We start from the raw sequence: 16,613 nt of genomic DNA on the forward strand, positions 1-16,613 counted from the left end.
GTCTCACTCTGTTGCCCAGGACTTATGTCATCCTCCCACCTCGGCCTCCTGAGTAGCTGGGACCACAGGGATGCATCACCACACCCGGCTAATTTTTTTAAATTCTGTGTAAAGACATAGTCTCCCTATATTGTTCAGTCTGGTCTCAAACTCCTGGGCTCAAGTGATCCCCCCACCTCTGCCTCCCAAAGTGCTGAAATTACAGACATGAGCCACTGCACCCAGCCTGCCTTCTTAATTTGTATGTCTTCGCATATTAGATTTCTTCAAAAGAATGTCAAAACATGAACTTTGTAAGCACACTATGTTCCTAAGCATGAATTTTTGTCACTTGTAACTTGATTCAACATAAATTAATCAAAATCAACACTGATGTGACAAATGTGCCCTTTTTTGAATATATGCTGAATGGATTGGTAAGCACTAACACAATGGTCCCGTAAGTTAAATGGTAATCAAGTCAAAATTGTAAGTGACTGCAAAGATTTCTTAACGCTGACAGCCCTTACTTTCAGACTTTGGAAATACAAACAACGCAGATCTGCAAAATGACATTCCAATCATCACCGCAGGATCGGTCCTTGGGTAACCCACTCACATGTCATATTTAATGGCTAAATGAGTTTTCTATACTACTGGTTTTATAAGGGAAAGAAAAGCCTGGAACTCTGTTAACAGTCTAGGATAGTATTTCTTTTCCAATTTTATTTCAGATTTACCAACTGCCAAGTGTACTTCAAGCACATAAAATATTGGTAGCACTGAGTTGCTCGGCAAGAAAAGTCAAGCCAACTATTCTTGTCATAACTATTCTTGTCATAAGAGAACAAGCTACGACCTTGTTCTCTTTCACTAGGTCAAGCCAAGCAACTTGTGCCCCAACCCTGCTTTGCAATAATATACACACACTAAGAGATGTATCAGTTTTTAAAACCAGACTCCAGGCTCCTCTAGAGTATCTACAAATCTTTTTCTTACTCAAATTCTATGTATACAGTAAGCACTGGGTCACTATATCTGGGAAACTGACCAGGAGGTGTTTTGTTGTTTAATTTTTTGAGACAGGGTCTCCGTTTGCCCAGGCTAAAGTGCAGTGGTGCGATTGCAGCTCATTGCAGCCTGAAAAATTAAAATCCTACGTCCAGATTTGAAACCTGAATTTTCCCTGGATCAACCAAAGCTAGTTTCCCAAGACCAATTTCCTAACAATCTAGGAGATGTCATGGAAGAACCAACGCATATCAACTGTATGTATGTGACTCAAAAACAATCAGAAATGTTACATAAATATTTAAAAAAGAAATGTTATATAAAGTACACATTCATTAATGTTACTTAGAACTTTCAGAGGTAGCCCAGATTTCTCCCTTAGTCATGTTTTATGTATATCATAATACAGATATGGTTCAGCATTGACAACGCATCTACTACATCCGCCTTTATTATCAAAAGGAATCTGGTTTGTTTATTTGCTATTCTTATTCTGGTCCAGACTTTCAAATGCCTGGCATGCAGGTTGACAATTTTCTGTCAGCCAAGAACCACACGCTCTACACATCATCAACAAGCAAGCAACACAATTTTATTATGTAACACAGGTCAGAAAAATACTGAATTGAAATTATGTTGTTGGCATATTTTAATTACCTAAAACAACCTAGATTTTTTCACAAGTTGAAAAGACTAATACAAAGGACTTCAAATTCTACTACTAGGAAAACAACATATTTTTTAAAAGGTTCTAAATCTCAGGCAATAACTCTATTTGTTTCCCTAAGAGTCAGTATAAACAAGTTCTTCTTAATTAAAGAATCATAATACCCCTCTTGGAAGTAAATTTAATAATATTTTATCTGTATTTATAAGAGATCTGAAAGGTTTTTAATAAAATCTTGGAATTTATATACGTAATTTTCATTATGATACTGATTTCATTAAAAAAATTAAGTGGGAGTCTAATGCATAGTATGATATTGTGTAAGTTTTTTTTATTTTTGATGCATTTTCACATCTTTTATAGCAGTAATAAACACTGTTCTCAAGTGTACAGTTCAATGAAATGATCTACATTATGAAGTCCTTAAAATATTCCCTTGAATTTTTTACTTATTCATTACTTAGTTCATTATATAATCTTGCATGTTGTAGGCTCCCAACAATTATTTATTAAATTGCTGAATTCAAATAGTAGACTATAAAATCATAAAAGGCCGAAATTACACCTTTTTAACCTAATTTTATACAGACCTTAGAAAGAAATCTTACAGATTTTAAGTAGCCAAAAAATGTCTGCTGATGTGATGTCTGTAATCATATTATTAATAATTATTTCAATGTTTTCAAATAGAAAATGTATTTCTATGAGACAGGAGAACATAAGTTATAAGTGAATAGATTCTGGAATCTGACAGACTTTGATTCAAAATTGGACTCTGCCCCTCAGTAGCTATGTGACACTGAGACCACTGTTGGTAACAGTTTCAGGGGCTCAGTTTCCCCAAACAAAAAAAACTGATCACCTGATGCTATCTGCCTCATAAAGTTGTTTTAAAGATTAAATAGGCTGGGTGCAGTGGCTCACGCCTGTAACGCCAGTGCCAGCACTTTGAGGGACAGATGCCGGAGGATCACTTGACCTCAGGAGTTTGAGACCAGCCTAGGTAACATGATGAGACCTTGTCTCTACAAAAAATAAAGATAAGGCTTGGCGCGGTGGCTCACACCTGTAATTCCAGCACTTTGAGAGGCCAAGGCAGGCAGATCACTTGAGGCCAGGAGTTCAAGACCAGCCTGGCCAACATGGCAAAACCCTGTCTCTATTAAAAACACAAAAAATTAGCTGGGCATGGAAACGTGGGAGGCAGAGGTTGCAGTGAGCCAAGATCATACCACCACACTCCAGCCTGGGTACAGAGTGAGCCTGTCTTAAAAATAAATAAATAAAAGATAAAAAATAAAAATAAAAACATAAAAAATTAGCCTGGTATGGTGGCACATGCTTGTAGTCCCAGCTACTTGGGAGGCTGAGGCAGGAGGATCACTTGAGTCTGGGAGATCAAGACTGCAGTGAGCCATGATCATGCCACTGAACTTTAGCCTGGGCAACAGAGTGAGACCCTGTCTCAAAAAAAAAAAAAAAGATTAAATAAGGTCACACATATAGAGAGAGTGATTAGCACATACGCCTAGCACACAGTAAAGCATGCTCTTTGTGTATGGCTTGCTTTAATTTATAAGACCAAAGTGTCATATATTCAGCTTGTCAGCTTATGTAATCTTACAGCAGTTTGCTAGCCCTCTAAAATAAAATAAGGACCTTTTTCCTCCATAAAATAGGCTTATTTGGAGCAGTCTAAACTAATGAAGGTCCCATAGTAATAATTATATTATCCTAGTATAAGAATGAAGTTGGGTTTCCAGACACTGCAAGCATTCCACTAGCATATTCCTGACTTGGTTATGGCCACATGGCTTATATCTCTTCTCATATCCAAAACCTAGGGGAACTGACATCCTATCGTCAATTTGTACACGTTCCCTGACCTAAAATAACCATGACTAGGAACCCTGGTTAAAGCAAGGTATTCTGGGACCCTCTCAGGGCAAAAGGCTTCAGATGGCACAGTAGCAGAGACAATAACAGGTCCTTTAAGTCAGGCTGAATTCAGAGCACTTGGAGAGACAGGCATAGAGCCTGCTGAGAATGACCAACCTTCTGCAGGGAAGAGCTGTCAAAGACTTGGAAAAGGTCAAAAGGTACTGAGCATCCTTTCAGTGGAGGGCTGGGCTTAGGGCAGCACTCCCTCTGGGAATTATCTGATTTTAAAGGGGTGTGTACTTTTGATTGTCCTCCTAGTGATTTGGCTATTTTACAATGCTGTTGGGGTAAATATTACCTTGTGCAAAACTGATAGTAATGCAAATATTTTTTGTCCACAGCAATACAAATGAATAAGGTTTGCTAGAGATACAATTGATTTCCACCCTTTAGAATAGATGACTCCAGTGTTTATACTTATAGAATTGCCTTACATAATATTAGCCAATTTTGCATCTATTAGCAAATTCATTTCACCATTCCTGGTTTCGTATGTGTGTATATAATATTTGCTCTTCAAACTCTCATTTCAACCAGTTTTAATATCTTTCTGGTTTTTCTCATTACATAATAAATTAATTCAATATTTGGCATATGTTTATATTTGTAGAGAGTCGTTATTTTAGATTGTTGTAAATTATAGTTTAGAACATTGTAACTTGGCGCTTCCTGTGAAGAAGGCACTTTCACAGGAAGACAAACTGATGAGATAGAAAGGAGCTTTTAGTTTTACCCAGAATTATTTACTTTTCTAAGAAAGAAAAAGAAGTAAAACAAGTATGTCAAAATGTTTAACTGCCATTAGCTATTACATTTAGGTAGTATGTAGATGCATAAGTGTCTGTTAAACTATTTTATATACTTTCTTTATGACTAAAATGTTTCATAAATTTTTTAAATGTTTTTTCTAAAAAGAATGAGTCTGGTAGAGAGGAATGGGGAATCTAGGTCGTTCCTCCTGACTGCTTCGCTTAGCTTCAGTTTTTCCCATGCTAACAGATACACGTTATAAACCTTTATACTCCTGAAGATTTATGCCTTCTTCTGCTTCTTAGTTCTTCAATACATCCTGATTCAGTAAGAGGCATATTATAGGCAATTAATAATAAATGCTTACAAAATTTAATTACTTAGAATATGCTATCACATTAAGGGAAAGTGCATCAGACTCCAGAGCCAGCACATCTCAGGGAAACAAGGAAAGAACAGTCCCCAGGCTGTGCTGTAAACCCAGCTCTCTGGATCATTCTAGAGAAAGGCTGGTTTTGGCCTATCACAGTCCATCTAACCATCATGCCCAGAAAACAACCCAAGACTTGCCTGAAGAAAGCCCAACTTACAGCTTAAGGCCAAGCAACTGGCAACCACTATTGAGTTAGCTCCCTTGTTGACATTGACCGAAAAAGGTAAGTCAGCTTTTTGATTAAGATGTCACTAAAACCTGCCAGCAAGAGGGGATCAGAAGTTATGTGACTACTATGACTCTTCCTCATAATAATAACTGCCATCGTGGACCAAAATATTAGAACTGATCCTCTTAAACAGAACTTGTACTTCAGAATGTTTTGAAATGTTTTTCACTGCAGGTGGAAACTGTAGTATAGCGAACAAAACATCTGTATTGTTTGGAAGTTGGAAGACCTCCTATCCAACCACTTGATTTAATCTGGCTGTTCTCATAGCCTTTACAACTGTAAGATATAGTTAATTACACTGCCACGCCTACTTATTTTATAAGAAATAGGATCATCTTATTGAAGAGTAAGATAATCAAAGGAGGAGGAGTAGCATTGAACAACTGATTCACTGAAACTATCATTCTGACCCAACTGCATAAAATCACTGGAACCTGAGAGTGATCAAATTATAAATTGGGAAATATATAGCTACAGGCCAAAGCGGTGGCCCCTGGACAGCAGAAATAGCACTCCCATCCTGGTTGCCCCGGCTTTAAGCTGACATTTGTCATAATGACCATATTACAAAACTTGAGTGTGACATTAAGAGGTATTTGACATGGCTGGGCACAGTGGCTCACACCAGTAATCCTAGCATTTTGGGAGGCAGAAGCAGATGAATTGCTTAAGCCTAGCAGTTCAAGACCAGCCTGGGCAACAAGGTGAAACCCTGTCTCTACTGGGGGAAAAAAAAAAAAAGGCTTTTGACATGTAATAGCTTTGGACGACTTTTTTAAAATAATAAATAGGAGTAATTAGACCAGGCACAGTGGCTCATGCCTGTAATTCCAACACTTTGGGAGGCTAAGGTGGGAAATTCCCTTGAGTTCAGGAGTTAGAGGCTGCAGTGAGCTATGACTGAGACACTGCATTCCAGCCAGGAGACAGACTGACACCGTGTCTCAAAAAAAAAAAAAAAAAAAAGAAGCAGAAGAAGAAGAGATAAGAAAAAACAAAAGAAACAGAAGTAATCAACATTTTTAAAGGAGAGAGAATTCTCTGGCTTAGGCAAAGACTTGGTTTTATATGGCTTGGGGTCAGTGGACAGATAACCTGATGCTGATTGATACTGACTAGGACAGCTCTCCTCCATATTTCTGGTTCTTAAGAGTTCACGGGTATAGAAGAGGCTACAAGTATTGGAAAGTACTGGTATAACTGGTCTCAACCATTTTTAGAGATTGCCTGTACAAAGGAATATAACTTACTTCCTGTATGAATCATATACCAAAGGCAATTGCTTTCCTCGTTGTCGATGAACTACTGTAACAGAAAAGGTCTGCTTATAGTGGAATGTTTTCTGTTACCCTGTGCAACTTCTGTGGCATTTAAGTTACACAGATCTGCTCTCCTATGATTTTATTAAACAAGAGATGCCCAAAAAATATTTAAAATTCTCTCTCCTGTCTCCCCTAAGAAAATTACCACAATGCAGCTTCAGTTATTTCTGTTTTCCTTTGGAAAACCAAAAACACTACAAAATAAAATTCATATAAAATGTAAGTGATCAATTATTTACATTTTTTGAACAATTAGACAAGATTGTGAAAATCGGCTTTGTCTCGTACCCTTCCTTCTTTTCCACTAACCTGGCACATATTTCGATCAGTGTCTCTAGTCAATAACTCTGGCCAAAGAGAAAAACTACTACATTAAAACAACTAGGCTAGGCGCAGTGGCCCACGCCTGTAATCCTAGCACTTTGGGAGGCTGAGGCAGCAGGATCGCTTGAGTCCAGGAGTTTGAGACCAGCCTGGGCAACATGGTAAAACCCCATCTCTACATAAAAACACAAAAATTGGCCAGGCTTGGCTGTGCTCAAAGCAAGAGGATCGCTTGAGTCCAGAAGGTGGAGGTTGCAGCTGGAGCTGCAATAATGCCAACATACTCCAGCCTGGGTGATAGAGCAAGATCGTCTTTAAAAAAATAAATAAATAAATAAAAACCCACAACTACAGAAACCAATATATTACAGTCACCAATGGATTTTTAATTTATCATTTTGCCTTGATTTCTTTTATTTCCCTTTTATGCCACTAATAAAATTTTCAAGATCTTTCTCATATCTAGCCAGTTTCCCCACCTACTTATATACAAATTACAGGAAGATGAGGCTGTCTTCAAGATATATTTTTCCCAAAGCTGTGGGTTCCCAGTTTCTTCTGATAACCACACAGCTGTGGGTTCCTGCAACACTGCCCACCCCCACCACATTTCCCACTCTCATCTTGCCCCAGGTGGAGTGGGGCGACTGCTGCCATGTTCTACAGCCACAGTGAGGGTCCCAAGGGTGACGGAAAGGGGAGCGTGTGATACAAGGCCCTCAAATGGCCTCCTGGGAGGGGCCATCATTGCATAGCACACTGTCAGCCCTGAAGTCAGTAGCCAGCAATGCATTTTCCTATGGTTCTCTGCTTTCCTAGCTTGGGGTGGTGTTTGAAGGCACCATTTGGAGGAAGTACTTGGAAAGTAGGCACAGTTGGTACCTCATGCTGAAGAGCCTGCACATTTACTGGACTTTGTGCTTGTCCATCTCCTACCACTTCACAAAGAAAGTATGAACCAATTTTATCCTGCAAACCAGAAACAGGAACTGAATGGGCCTCTAACCAGACCTCTGATACAGGAAGTAGGGCACAGTTCTTATAGCCACCAGAGTGGAACTGCCCTATATACAGAGAACTCCCAAAAAGCTGGCTCCAGCCAAGGCCACTGGTGAGACAAGCCTGTGTTATGCACTTATATAATACACAGGCTTCACCTAGAGATAGAACAGCTTGAATTACCAACTGACAATGTCTCAAGTAGACAAAAGGTGACCAAATTAAGGAAAGAAACCAGGATCCTGGGAGCCTAGGAAGCAGAGTTGGTCATGACAACATGCAGTTGATGATATGGGGTAAGAAATTGGTACTCTAAAACTAATCTATTTTGTGCTCTGGAGTTTTCTTTTGATTTTGCTTTTTTCCGTCCAATTTTCTAGTTAAGCTCTTTTAAAAAATTATAGTTTTACCTTAATTGACCCATTATCCAAGAAAGCAAGAAGCAGCACAGTGCTGTCGGTTTTTATGAGGTGGGTGGCAGCTGCCACAATGGTGTGCCAGGGAACGTGAACAGCTCAGAGAAAAATCATGTGTTGGGCACCACTGGGATTTTTTTTTTTTTTTAATCGTTTCCTAACCAGAGTTTTGCCTTACGAGTTTCTCCACGTTTGCTCTTTTAATAATTTTACTAAGGTTCGTTTTTCACGTGAAGCAGTGGCTGAAAGGTGGGAAGGGGCTGCAGGGTGGTTCCAGTCAGAGGCTCTCAAACACTACTCTATTGACTGGTGTGATAAAGTTTTCACTCATCCATAAATAAATGGGAAAAATAAATAAAAAGTCATGAGTGTTTCCATACATTTTCTGTATGCAAAGATCTGCCCTTCATTCCAAAGTTATGTGCCCCCTAATTTTTTTTAACATAAAACTTTCCTTTTTAAGAAATCATGGCAATAGGTGGCTGGTTGTTGATTTTCTTCTCTCTCTCTCTCTCTGTCTCTCTCTTTCTCTCTCTCTCTCTCAATTTTCCTCACTTTCTCTCTCTACTTATAACAACACTCTTATTTAGAAAAATTTAAACATTGGCAAACACATGTCAGTCCTCCAAATTTTTTAACTGGTTCACTATTTAGGACATACAGACTTTACCCTCTACTTCAAAATATATGAGATAATATACTTGGAAAGCATATTGAAAGTAGAAATGCAGAAGTGGGCTGGAAAATTTTCAAGAACTTCTCCATCTGGGATAGATGGGATACAAGGTTATGTTCTGTTTTGTTTTATTGTTTTACCAAATAAGATTAGAAGTCCTAAGGAGCTTTGCTGGAAGCAAGTTGGAGCCAAAGCCTGGCAAGGTCAGATGCCTCTCCGGCAAGATGGCATATTAACACATGAGCGACTTTTGTCACAAGCTCAAGTAAAGTGGGAACATACCATGGATGAGAATAGAAAAGCTAAGTTCTCACAATTTCAACTAGTATGTGCTTCCTTCCTGTTACCTATGATTGCTACAGGGTGAAAAGCTGAGTAACAGACTGCAATCTGCAGTGAGCCAAGCTGAAAGGCCCGGGCGGATGTGAAGGCTGGTGGCAAGGAAATGGGAAGCGGGCAGCCAAGCTAACCCTGTGTCCACTGAGGGAGTGAGGTGGCCTTGAGCACAGCAGTATCCCTGGGTCTTACATCGGCAGGAAATAGAAGGGGAAGAAGCCTAAAGGAAGTGAAAGTGTTGCTGGATCTCCTGCTGGCATTGCCTCCTCTTTCACACAGCATCCTGGTTCTCCCTGCAGCCACCTGATCTTCCCTTTGTCCCCTACCTCACCACAGTCCCACCCCCTTCACCACTCCAAGTTGATGCTTCTCCTACATCTGGCCAAGACGCTACTCAGAGCTGGATGAAAGCAAAAGTAATTGCTCTAATACAGGTTTTAGGTTTCAGAAACAGAATTTTCCCGAATGTTTAAAATGGTGAATGGTTCCATACACTGTGTTAACCAGGCTTCTTATAAGCTAGTCCCAGAATCTGCCCACCATGTGCAATACTGTTTTTACAAAAAGTGTGCTCCAAGCAAGAACCTTCAAACATTTAATCTGAATGAATGAATATATCCTTTTCAAGGTTCAGTGTTTTCATAAGCAAAATGAGAGAATAACAGAATTGATGTCTTTTGAAAAAAATTTAGGGCTGGGTGCAGTGGCTCATGCTTGCAATCCCAGCACTTTGGGAGGCCAAAGCAGGCAGATCACTCCTGAGGTCAGGAGTTAGAGACCAGTCTGACCAACAAAGTGAAACCCCATCTCTATTAATAATTCCAAAAAATTAGCTGGATGTGGTGGCACACAATTGTAATCCCAGCTACTCAGGAGGCTGAGGCAGGAGAATTACTTGAACCCAGGAAGCAGAGGTTGCAGTGAGCAAAGATCGAGCCACTGCACTCCAGCCTGGGCAACAAGAGCAAAACTCCATCTCAAAAAAAAAAAAAAAGTATTTGGAAAGCTTCCCAGTTGGGATCTGTCCACCTACCCAGGGCAACACGATAGTATTGACATCTCTTAGCTTTTACAGAATTTTCTGTCTACAATGCAGAGGGTGAAGAAGGGGTATTGTCAGCTTGGCTTTGCTGTCTCTGAGTGACACTCTGTTGTATACGTAAATAAGATGAATTTTCATAAAAGCATTAATAGAACATTAGTTTCACCTCAGAAAGAAAATGAAAAAGCAAATAACAAGAGTAGTCAAAGAAGAAATTAAAATATAGGTAAATAGTAATCAGATTGAGAAAAATCAGTGCAAAGGTTTAACTTGTAACCTATTCTTTTTAAAGATACCAGTACACAAAGATTGGGAAAGTTTATTAAAAATGTTACCAAACTTTAAGTTCTTCTTGTTTTTTTGTTTTTTGTTTTTTGGTTTTTTTTTTTTTTGAAACAGGATCTCATTCTGTCACCCAGGCTGGATTGCAGTAGCACGATCTCAGCTCACTGCAGCCTCAGCCTCCCAAGCTCAAGGGATCCTCTCACCTCAGCCTCTCGAGTAGCTGGGACTAAGTTCTTATTCACTCCCTTAGGTTGAGCTATTCAAACATCACTGTTTCCCATGGAAACGTTGAGACCTTCATTAAGCTCTCCATGCTTACCCTGCCATTTCACTTCAGGTGTCACCTCCTTTAAGAAGCTACCCCTTGCAGGTGTGGTGGCTCACACCTTTAATCCCAGCTCTTAGGGAGGCAGAGGCAGGAGAATAGCTTGAGCCCAGGAAATTGAGACCTGCCTGGGTAGTATAGCGAGACCCCATTCTCCACAAAAAGGAAAAAAGCAAGCAAAAATACGCATAAGAAGCTACCCTTGAGCCCACCGCAGCCTCAATCTGATTTTTTAAGCTGTTTCCTGGGAGCCCAGGGCATCCTGGCACAGAGGCACTGCTATGGCAAAGGCATTGGTCTGCCCTCCCCACCAACTCTGAGCTCTTCAGGGGCAGGAATATGATATATACAAGCAGTTCATTTAATCTCCATCAGCGGAAATGACTCATTTGTCTTAATAATGTTGTCATTTTAAAGTACAGAATTTGAGAGCTGGACAGAATCTCAAATACCAATTATTCCAACACTCCACTCTTTTCTGAGGCTTTAAATGACTTGCTCCAAGTTAGAAAACAATCAGGACCCGAAGCCAAACCTTGAAAATGCTGTTCTAATGCTTTGTGCCTGCATCCCATGCTGCCTTGCCTTTGTAAATTCACAGGATTAAATAAGGGAATCCTAAAAGCTGTGTTCAATTCCCCCTTTACTTCTATCCCTGGTCAATTTTACAAGCAAAGAAACACCACTGGAGGCAATGAAGGGCCGTTCTCACAATTACATGGTTCACAGCAGAGCCGGGATGAAAACTCAGATCTGATATGAGGGACCATGTTCTTCCCACTAGCTCATAAAAATTCAACTTTCAAGTACAGGTCGTGGGTGTAGAGCAAAGGTCAGCATGGCACAGGGGCCAAATCCTGCAGGTCACCTCTTTTTGAGTATGGCTTACAAGCTAAGAATGGTTTTTACATTTTAAAATGGTTATAAAACAAGAAATCATACTTTATGAAATATATGAAGTTCAAATTTCAGTGTCCATGAATAAAGTGTGGTTGGAACATAGTCATGATCATTTGTTTAGGTCCTGTTTATGGCTGCTCTTGAGTAACAGGGCAGAGCTGAGAAGTTGTGAAAGAGACCTCAAGAAATAAAACCGCACACCTAAAACCATCTGATCTTCAACAAAGTCGACAAAAATAAGGAATGGAGAAAGAACTCCCTATTCAATAAATGGTGCTTGCTAGCCACATGCAGAATAAAATTGGACCCCTATCTATCACCATATACAAAAATTCACTCAAGATGAATTAAGGTTTAAATGTGAGACCTCAAACCATAAGAATCCTAGAAGAAAGCCTAGGAAATACCATTCCGCATCGGCCTTGGGAAAGAATTTATGACTAAGTCCTCAAAAGCAATCGCAATAAAAACAAAAATGACAAATGGGACCTAATTAAACTAAAGAGCTTCTGCATAACAAGAGACACTATTAAGAGAGTAAACAGACAACCCTCAGAGTGGGAGAAAATATTCACAAACTATGCATTTAAGAAAGGTCTACAAATCAACAAGCAAAAAAACAAATAACCCCATTAAAAAATAGGCGAAAGATATGAACAGACACTTCTCAGAAGAAGACATACAAGCAGCCAACAAACATATGAAAAAATGTTCATCATCACTAATCATCAGAGAAATACAAATCAAAACCACAATGAGATAACATCTCACACCAGTCAGAATGGCTTTTGTTAAAAAGTCAAAAAATAACAGATGTTGGCGAGGCTGCAGAGAAAAGGGAACACTTATACACTGTTGGTGAGAATGTGAATTAGTCCTGCCACTGTGGAAAGTAATTTGGAGATTTCTCAAAGAACTAAACTACCGTTTAGTAGAAAGAGCTGAACTACCGTTCGACCCAGCAATCCCATTACTAGGTATATGCCCAAAGGAAAATAAATTGTTCTACCAAAAAGACACCAAAACCAGAAACGTTCTCACTTAAGTGGGAGCTAAATACTGGGTACAAGTAAACTTAAAGATGGGAGGCTGGGCATGGTGGCTCACGCCTGTAATCCCAGCACTCTGTGAGGCCGAGGTGGGCAGATCATGAGGTCAGGAGTTCAAGACCAGCCTGGCCAACATGGTGAAACCCTGTCTCTACTAAAAATACAAAAATTAGCCAGTCATGGTGGCCTGCGGCTGTAGTCCCAGCTACTTGGGAGGTTGAAGCAGGAGAATCGCTTGAACCTGGGAGGCGGAGGTTATGGTGAGCCAAGATCATGCCACTGCATTCCAGCCTGGGCAACAGAGCAAGACACCATCTCAAAGAAAAAAAAAAAAGCTTAAAGATGAGACCAACAGACAGTGGGGACTACTAGAAGGAGAAAAGAGAGGGGGCTGAAAAACTACCCATTGGGTACAATGAAATTTTTTTTTCATTCATACCCCAAACCTCAGCATCACATAATGTATCTCTGTAACAAACTTGCACAAATGCCCTCTGATTCTGAAGTAAAAGTTTTTTAAAAACTGCAGTCTAAAATATTTAGTATCTGGACATCTCCAGAAGTTTGTCAACCCCTAGTGAGGAAGAACAAGCCCTCTTAGAAGTCAGAAGAAAATAAGTTCTACTACCATCAAACTCCACGGCCCTTAGTTTAGAAAAAAAAAAAACAAAGGGAGGCTGGGTGAAGGACTCACGCCTGTAATCCCAACACGCTTGGAGGCCAAGGCAGGAGTACTGCTTGAGGCCAGAAGTTTGAGACCAGTCTGGACAACATAGAAAGACCCTATCTCTACAAAAAAAAATAATAAAATAAAATAAAATTAGCCCAGTGTGGTGGCTCATGCCTGTAGTCCCAGCTACTCGGAAGGCTGAGGCAGAAGGATCACTAGAGCCCAGGAGTTCGAGCCTGCAGTGAACCACGATCATGCCACTGCACTCCAGGCTGGGCAACAGAGTGAGACCCTGTCTCTAAAACAAATAAAATAAAATAAAAACAAAGGGTTTAGATGAAACTGATGCACTACCTTCATTCTGTCACATTTTCATGCTTTCATGCTGAATGAGAGGGCACTCATCCTGGGAGTTCATGCCACCCAGATGGGCAGGGGTTAAACTGAGACCTGTCTAGGTTGAAAGAAGCAGTAGGGAGGCACAGGAACAAGAGGCTTCCCAGAGCATGCCCTCCCCACTATTCCATATGCACCTAAATGCCTGGTAAGATCTTTACCAGCTCACTCACATGATTCCAAGATAGGGAGCTTCCCTTGATTATGAGAGTAACTCAGCCCACCTAAATGGAGGAAGCAAGGGCCAAGCACGACCTTTTTTTTTTTTTTTTTTTTTGAGACAGAGTCTCATTCTGTCACCCAGTTTGGAGTACAGTGGTACAATCTCGTCTCACTACAACCTCTGCCTCCCAGGTTCAACTGATTCTCCTGCCTCAGCCTCCTGAGTAGCTAGGACTACAGGTGTGCACCACCATGCCTGGCTAATTTTTGTCATTCTAGTAGAGACAGGGTTTCACCATGTTGGCCAGGAAGCTGGCCTCGAACTCCTAACCTCAGGTGATCCACCCGTCTTGGCCTCCCAAAGTGCTGGGATTACAGGCGTGAGCCACCACACCTGGCCCAAGCACAGCCTTTTAGGGTCAGCCACCTGAAGTGGAATCCTGCATTGGCCACTTACTCCCTATGAATCCTAGGGCCAGTAAGGGATCCCTGGGTTTTCTCACCTAAGAAGGTAAGTATTTCCTTCACAGGCTTGTTTGGAGGATTCAATGAAATACACTTAAACTGCAGCTCCCTTCTAATCATCCTCTCTCTCCCTTTCCCAGAGACAGTATTTGGAGAATAACAGAAATCAAGCCTTGTTAGGAAAGTTTCTTTCAAATTAGCTTAGAGTTAAAAAAAATTTTTTTTCTAGAGCCCTAGAAAAAAACACCCAGTCAGTGCAATAAAAATAGGCTCAAGTGTTCAGTTGGGTATTTTCCTCTCATATCTTTTAGTTCTTTGAAGCTTCTTCCAAATTATAATCCAAAATGAGAGTGCTATAATTTTAGAAAAGTTACGTTGATGTAACTTTTATAGCAAGCTACCCAAAGAATCAAGCTATAATACATTATAGCCATGCTCAGTTATGAAGACCAAAACTATTTTAAAAATACCAGAACCAGAAAGTCCTAGTTTATTTAGTCTGGCTTCCTTAACATGAAGTTCTTGTTGTTCTTAAAATATTCAGCTTTGGCTGAATTCCAAAACTGACATAAGCCTACTTCAGGTGTTTGGAAGATACTGAAGAGAATCAGAATTGAAAACAAGATTGGAAAATAAAGCCTTTTCTGTGATCACAAATGCAAGAAGTGTATTGTTTTGAAACCATTAAACCAAGGTTTTACCCACAAATGTAAACTTAAATATGTATATATTCTCAACACTGGATGTACAGAAGGCTAAAGGTTAATTTCGATAACATGGTATTATTCCTAACATTTGCAAACAGCTAATTGCTTCAGTTGCTAGAACTGCCTTAACTGCTAGAACTGCCTTTTCTGAAATCTGACATAGGTTGAAAAGATACATTTCTTTCACGGATTATGCTAGCAATCACTTTAATGGCCAAACTAATCTTATTACTAGGATAGCATATAGGTGTTTTAGACAATGTTAAATTATAAACTTTCTAGCCCATCATGGTTTATGGGGTAATAAAAAACAGGCCCTGGTTCTTTCACCAAAATCCTTACAAAGATAACACACAAGTTCAGTGTAAGTTGTGATGTTATTGCCTTTGGAAGCACTGTAATTACTTCAAAGTCTGGGTTGGTGAGAGGAAATTCAAGCTACTAAAACTTATTGAGGGTAAGGTGAGTTGGGAAGATCATGATACGGCGTGCAAATTACTATAGTTACACTCTGCGTGCATGGTATGTCATCGTTCCTGTACTCTCAAAACTACACAGAGAAAAGGAGAACCTCGTCTAAAACGGTCACAGGTATATGAGAAGGAAAACAGGGACCAAACCTCACAGAAGCGAAACCGAGACACTGAACGGAGAAGGACTGACTGGGGCAAATATCTCTCACTGCTAGAGAACAGTTCAAGTCGATCGCAGGGACCCAGGGCTCCAGCGCCGGGCGGTGGGTGGATCCATGGGTCTCTCACAGAAATACAGACTCTTTCACAAGCACACACGCTGTCCCCGGAGCAGCAAGCGACAAGAGCAGTCACGCAGCAGCGCTCGCTGCCCCCAAAGTGGGGCAAGAAGTAAATGCTTCCCGCCCACAAAAATGAAATGCCCCAAAGACGGCCAGATTAAACGTGGCTCCCGACCGCGCGGGATGGGAAAGGGGTCACACACGCACCTGCATTGTAAAAGCGGTCCAGCACGGTGGTTTCACCAAAGTCGAGTTTCCCAAAATGCAAGGTTTCCAGGGTGGCGCCCACCGTCTCGCACGCCTCCCGCAAGCTCTGCAGGGCCTCGCTCTCGGCCACCACCAGTTGCCCCTGGCTCGCTTCGTTGATCACATATGCCACTGTGGTCCGTCGGCTGCCCCCGCCAACAGAGCTGCCCCGGCCTCGGGTGGCACTGCTCGCGGAGGTGGCCGCGGGACACCCGATGCCTGGGGCGGCGGCGCTCTCCACGTTCCAGAAGCTGCCCGGCGGCGGCGGTGGCAGCTGGTGCTCCTCGCCCTCGCCCACCGCCGCCGCTCCTCCCCTCCTGCAGATGCTGCCCTCGGGGATGGTGCAGAAGCCCGAGGGGGCGAAGGGTGGCACGGAGAAAGTGATGCCCTCGCCCGCCTCCGTGCTCATCTCTCCGGGCCGGGCAGCAACGGCGGCGGCGTCCCCCGCCCAGCCGCACCGCCTGGCCAGCCACAGCTCGGGGCTGCTCCGCGCCCGCCGGGCTAAGCAGCTGCCATCGCGCGCCGC

General features: G+C 41.4%; 1 protein-coding gene across 1 annotated transcript in view; it reads right to left on the reverse strand.

Annotated features, from left to right (window-relative positions):
- MAP3K5 (mitogen-activated protein kinase kinase kinase 5) overlaps nt 1–16,613 on the reverse strand; it is a 248,516-nt gene extending 231,903 nt beyond the window's left edge. The window contains exon 1 of the mRNA XM_017863432.1: nt 16,049–16,613. Within this exon, the coding sequence (XP_017718921.1) occupies nt 16,049–16,496 (448 nt within the window). The 5' untranslated portion in view covers nt 16,497–16,613. The remainder of the gene's footprint in view (nt 1–16,048) is intronic.

The sequence above is a fragment of the Rhinopithecus bieti genome, unplaced genomic scaffold (assembly GCF_001698545.2).
Source record: "Rhinopithecus bieti isolate Rb0 unplaced genomic scaffold, ASM169854v2 scaffold_65275, whole genome shotgun sequence".
Classification (NCBI taxonomy): Eukaryota; Metazoa; Chordata; class Mammalia; order Primates; family Cercopithecidae; genus Rhinopithecus; species Rhinopithecus bieti.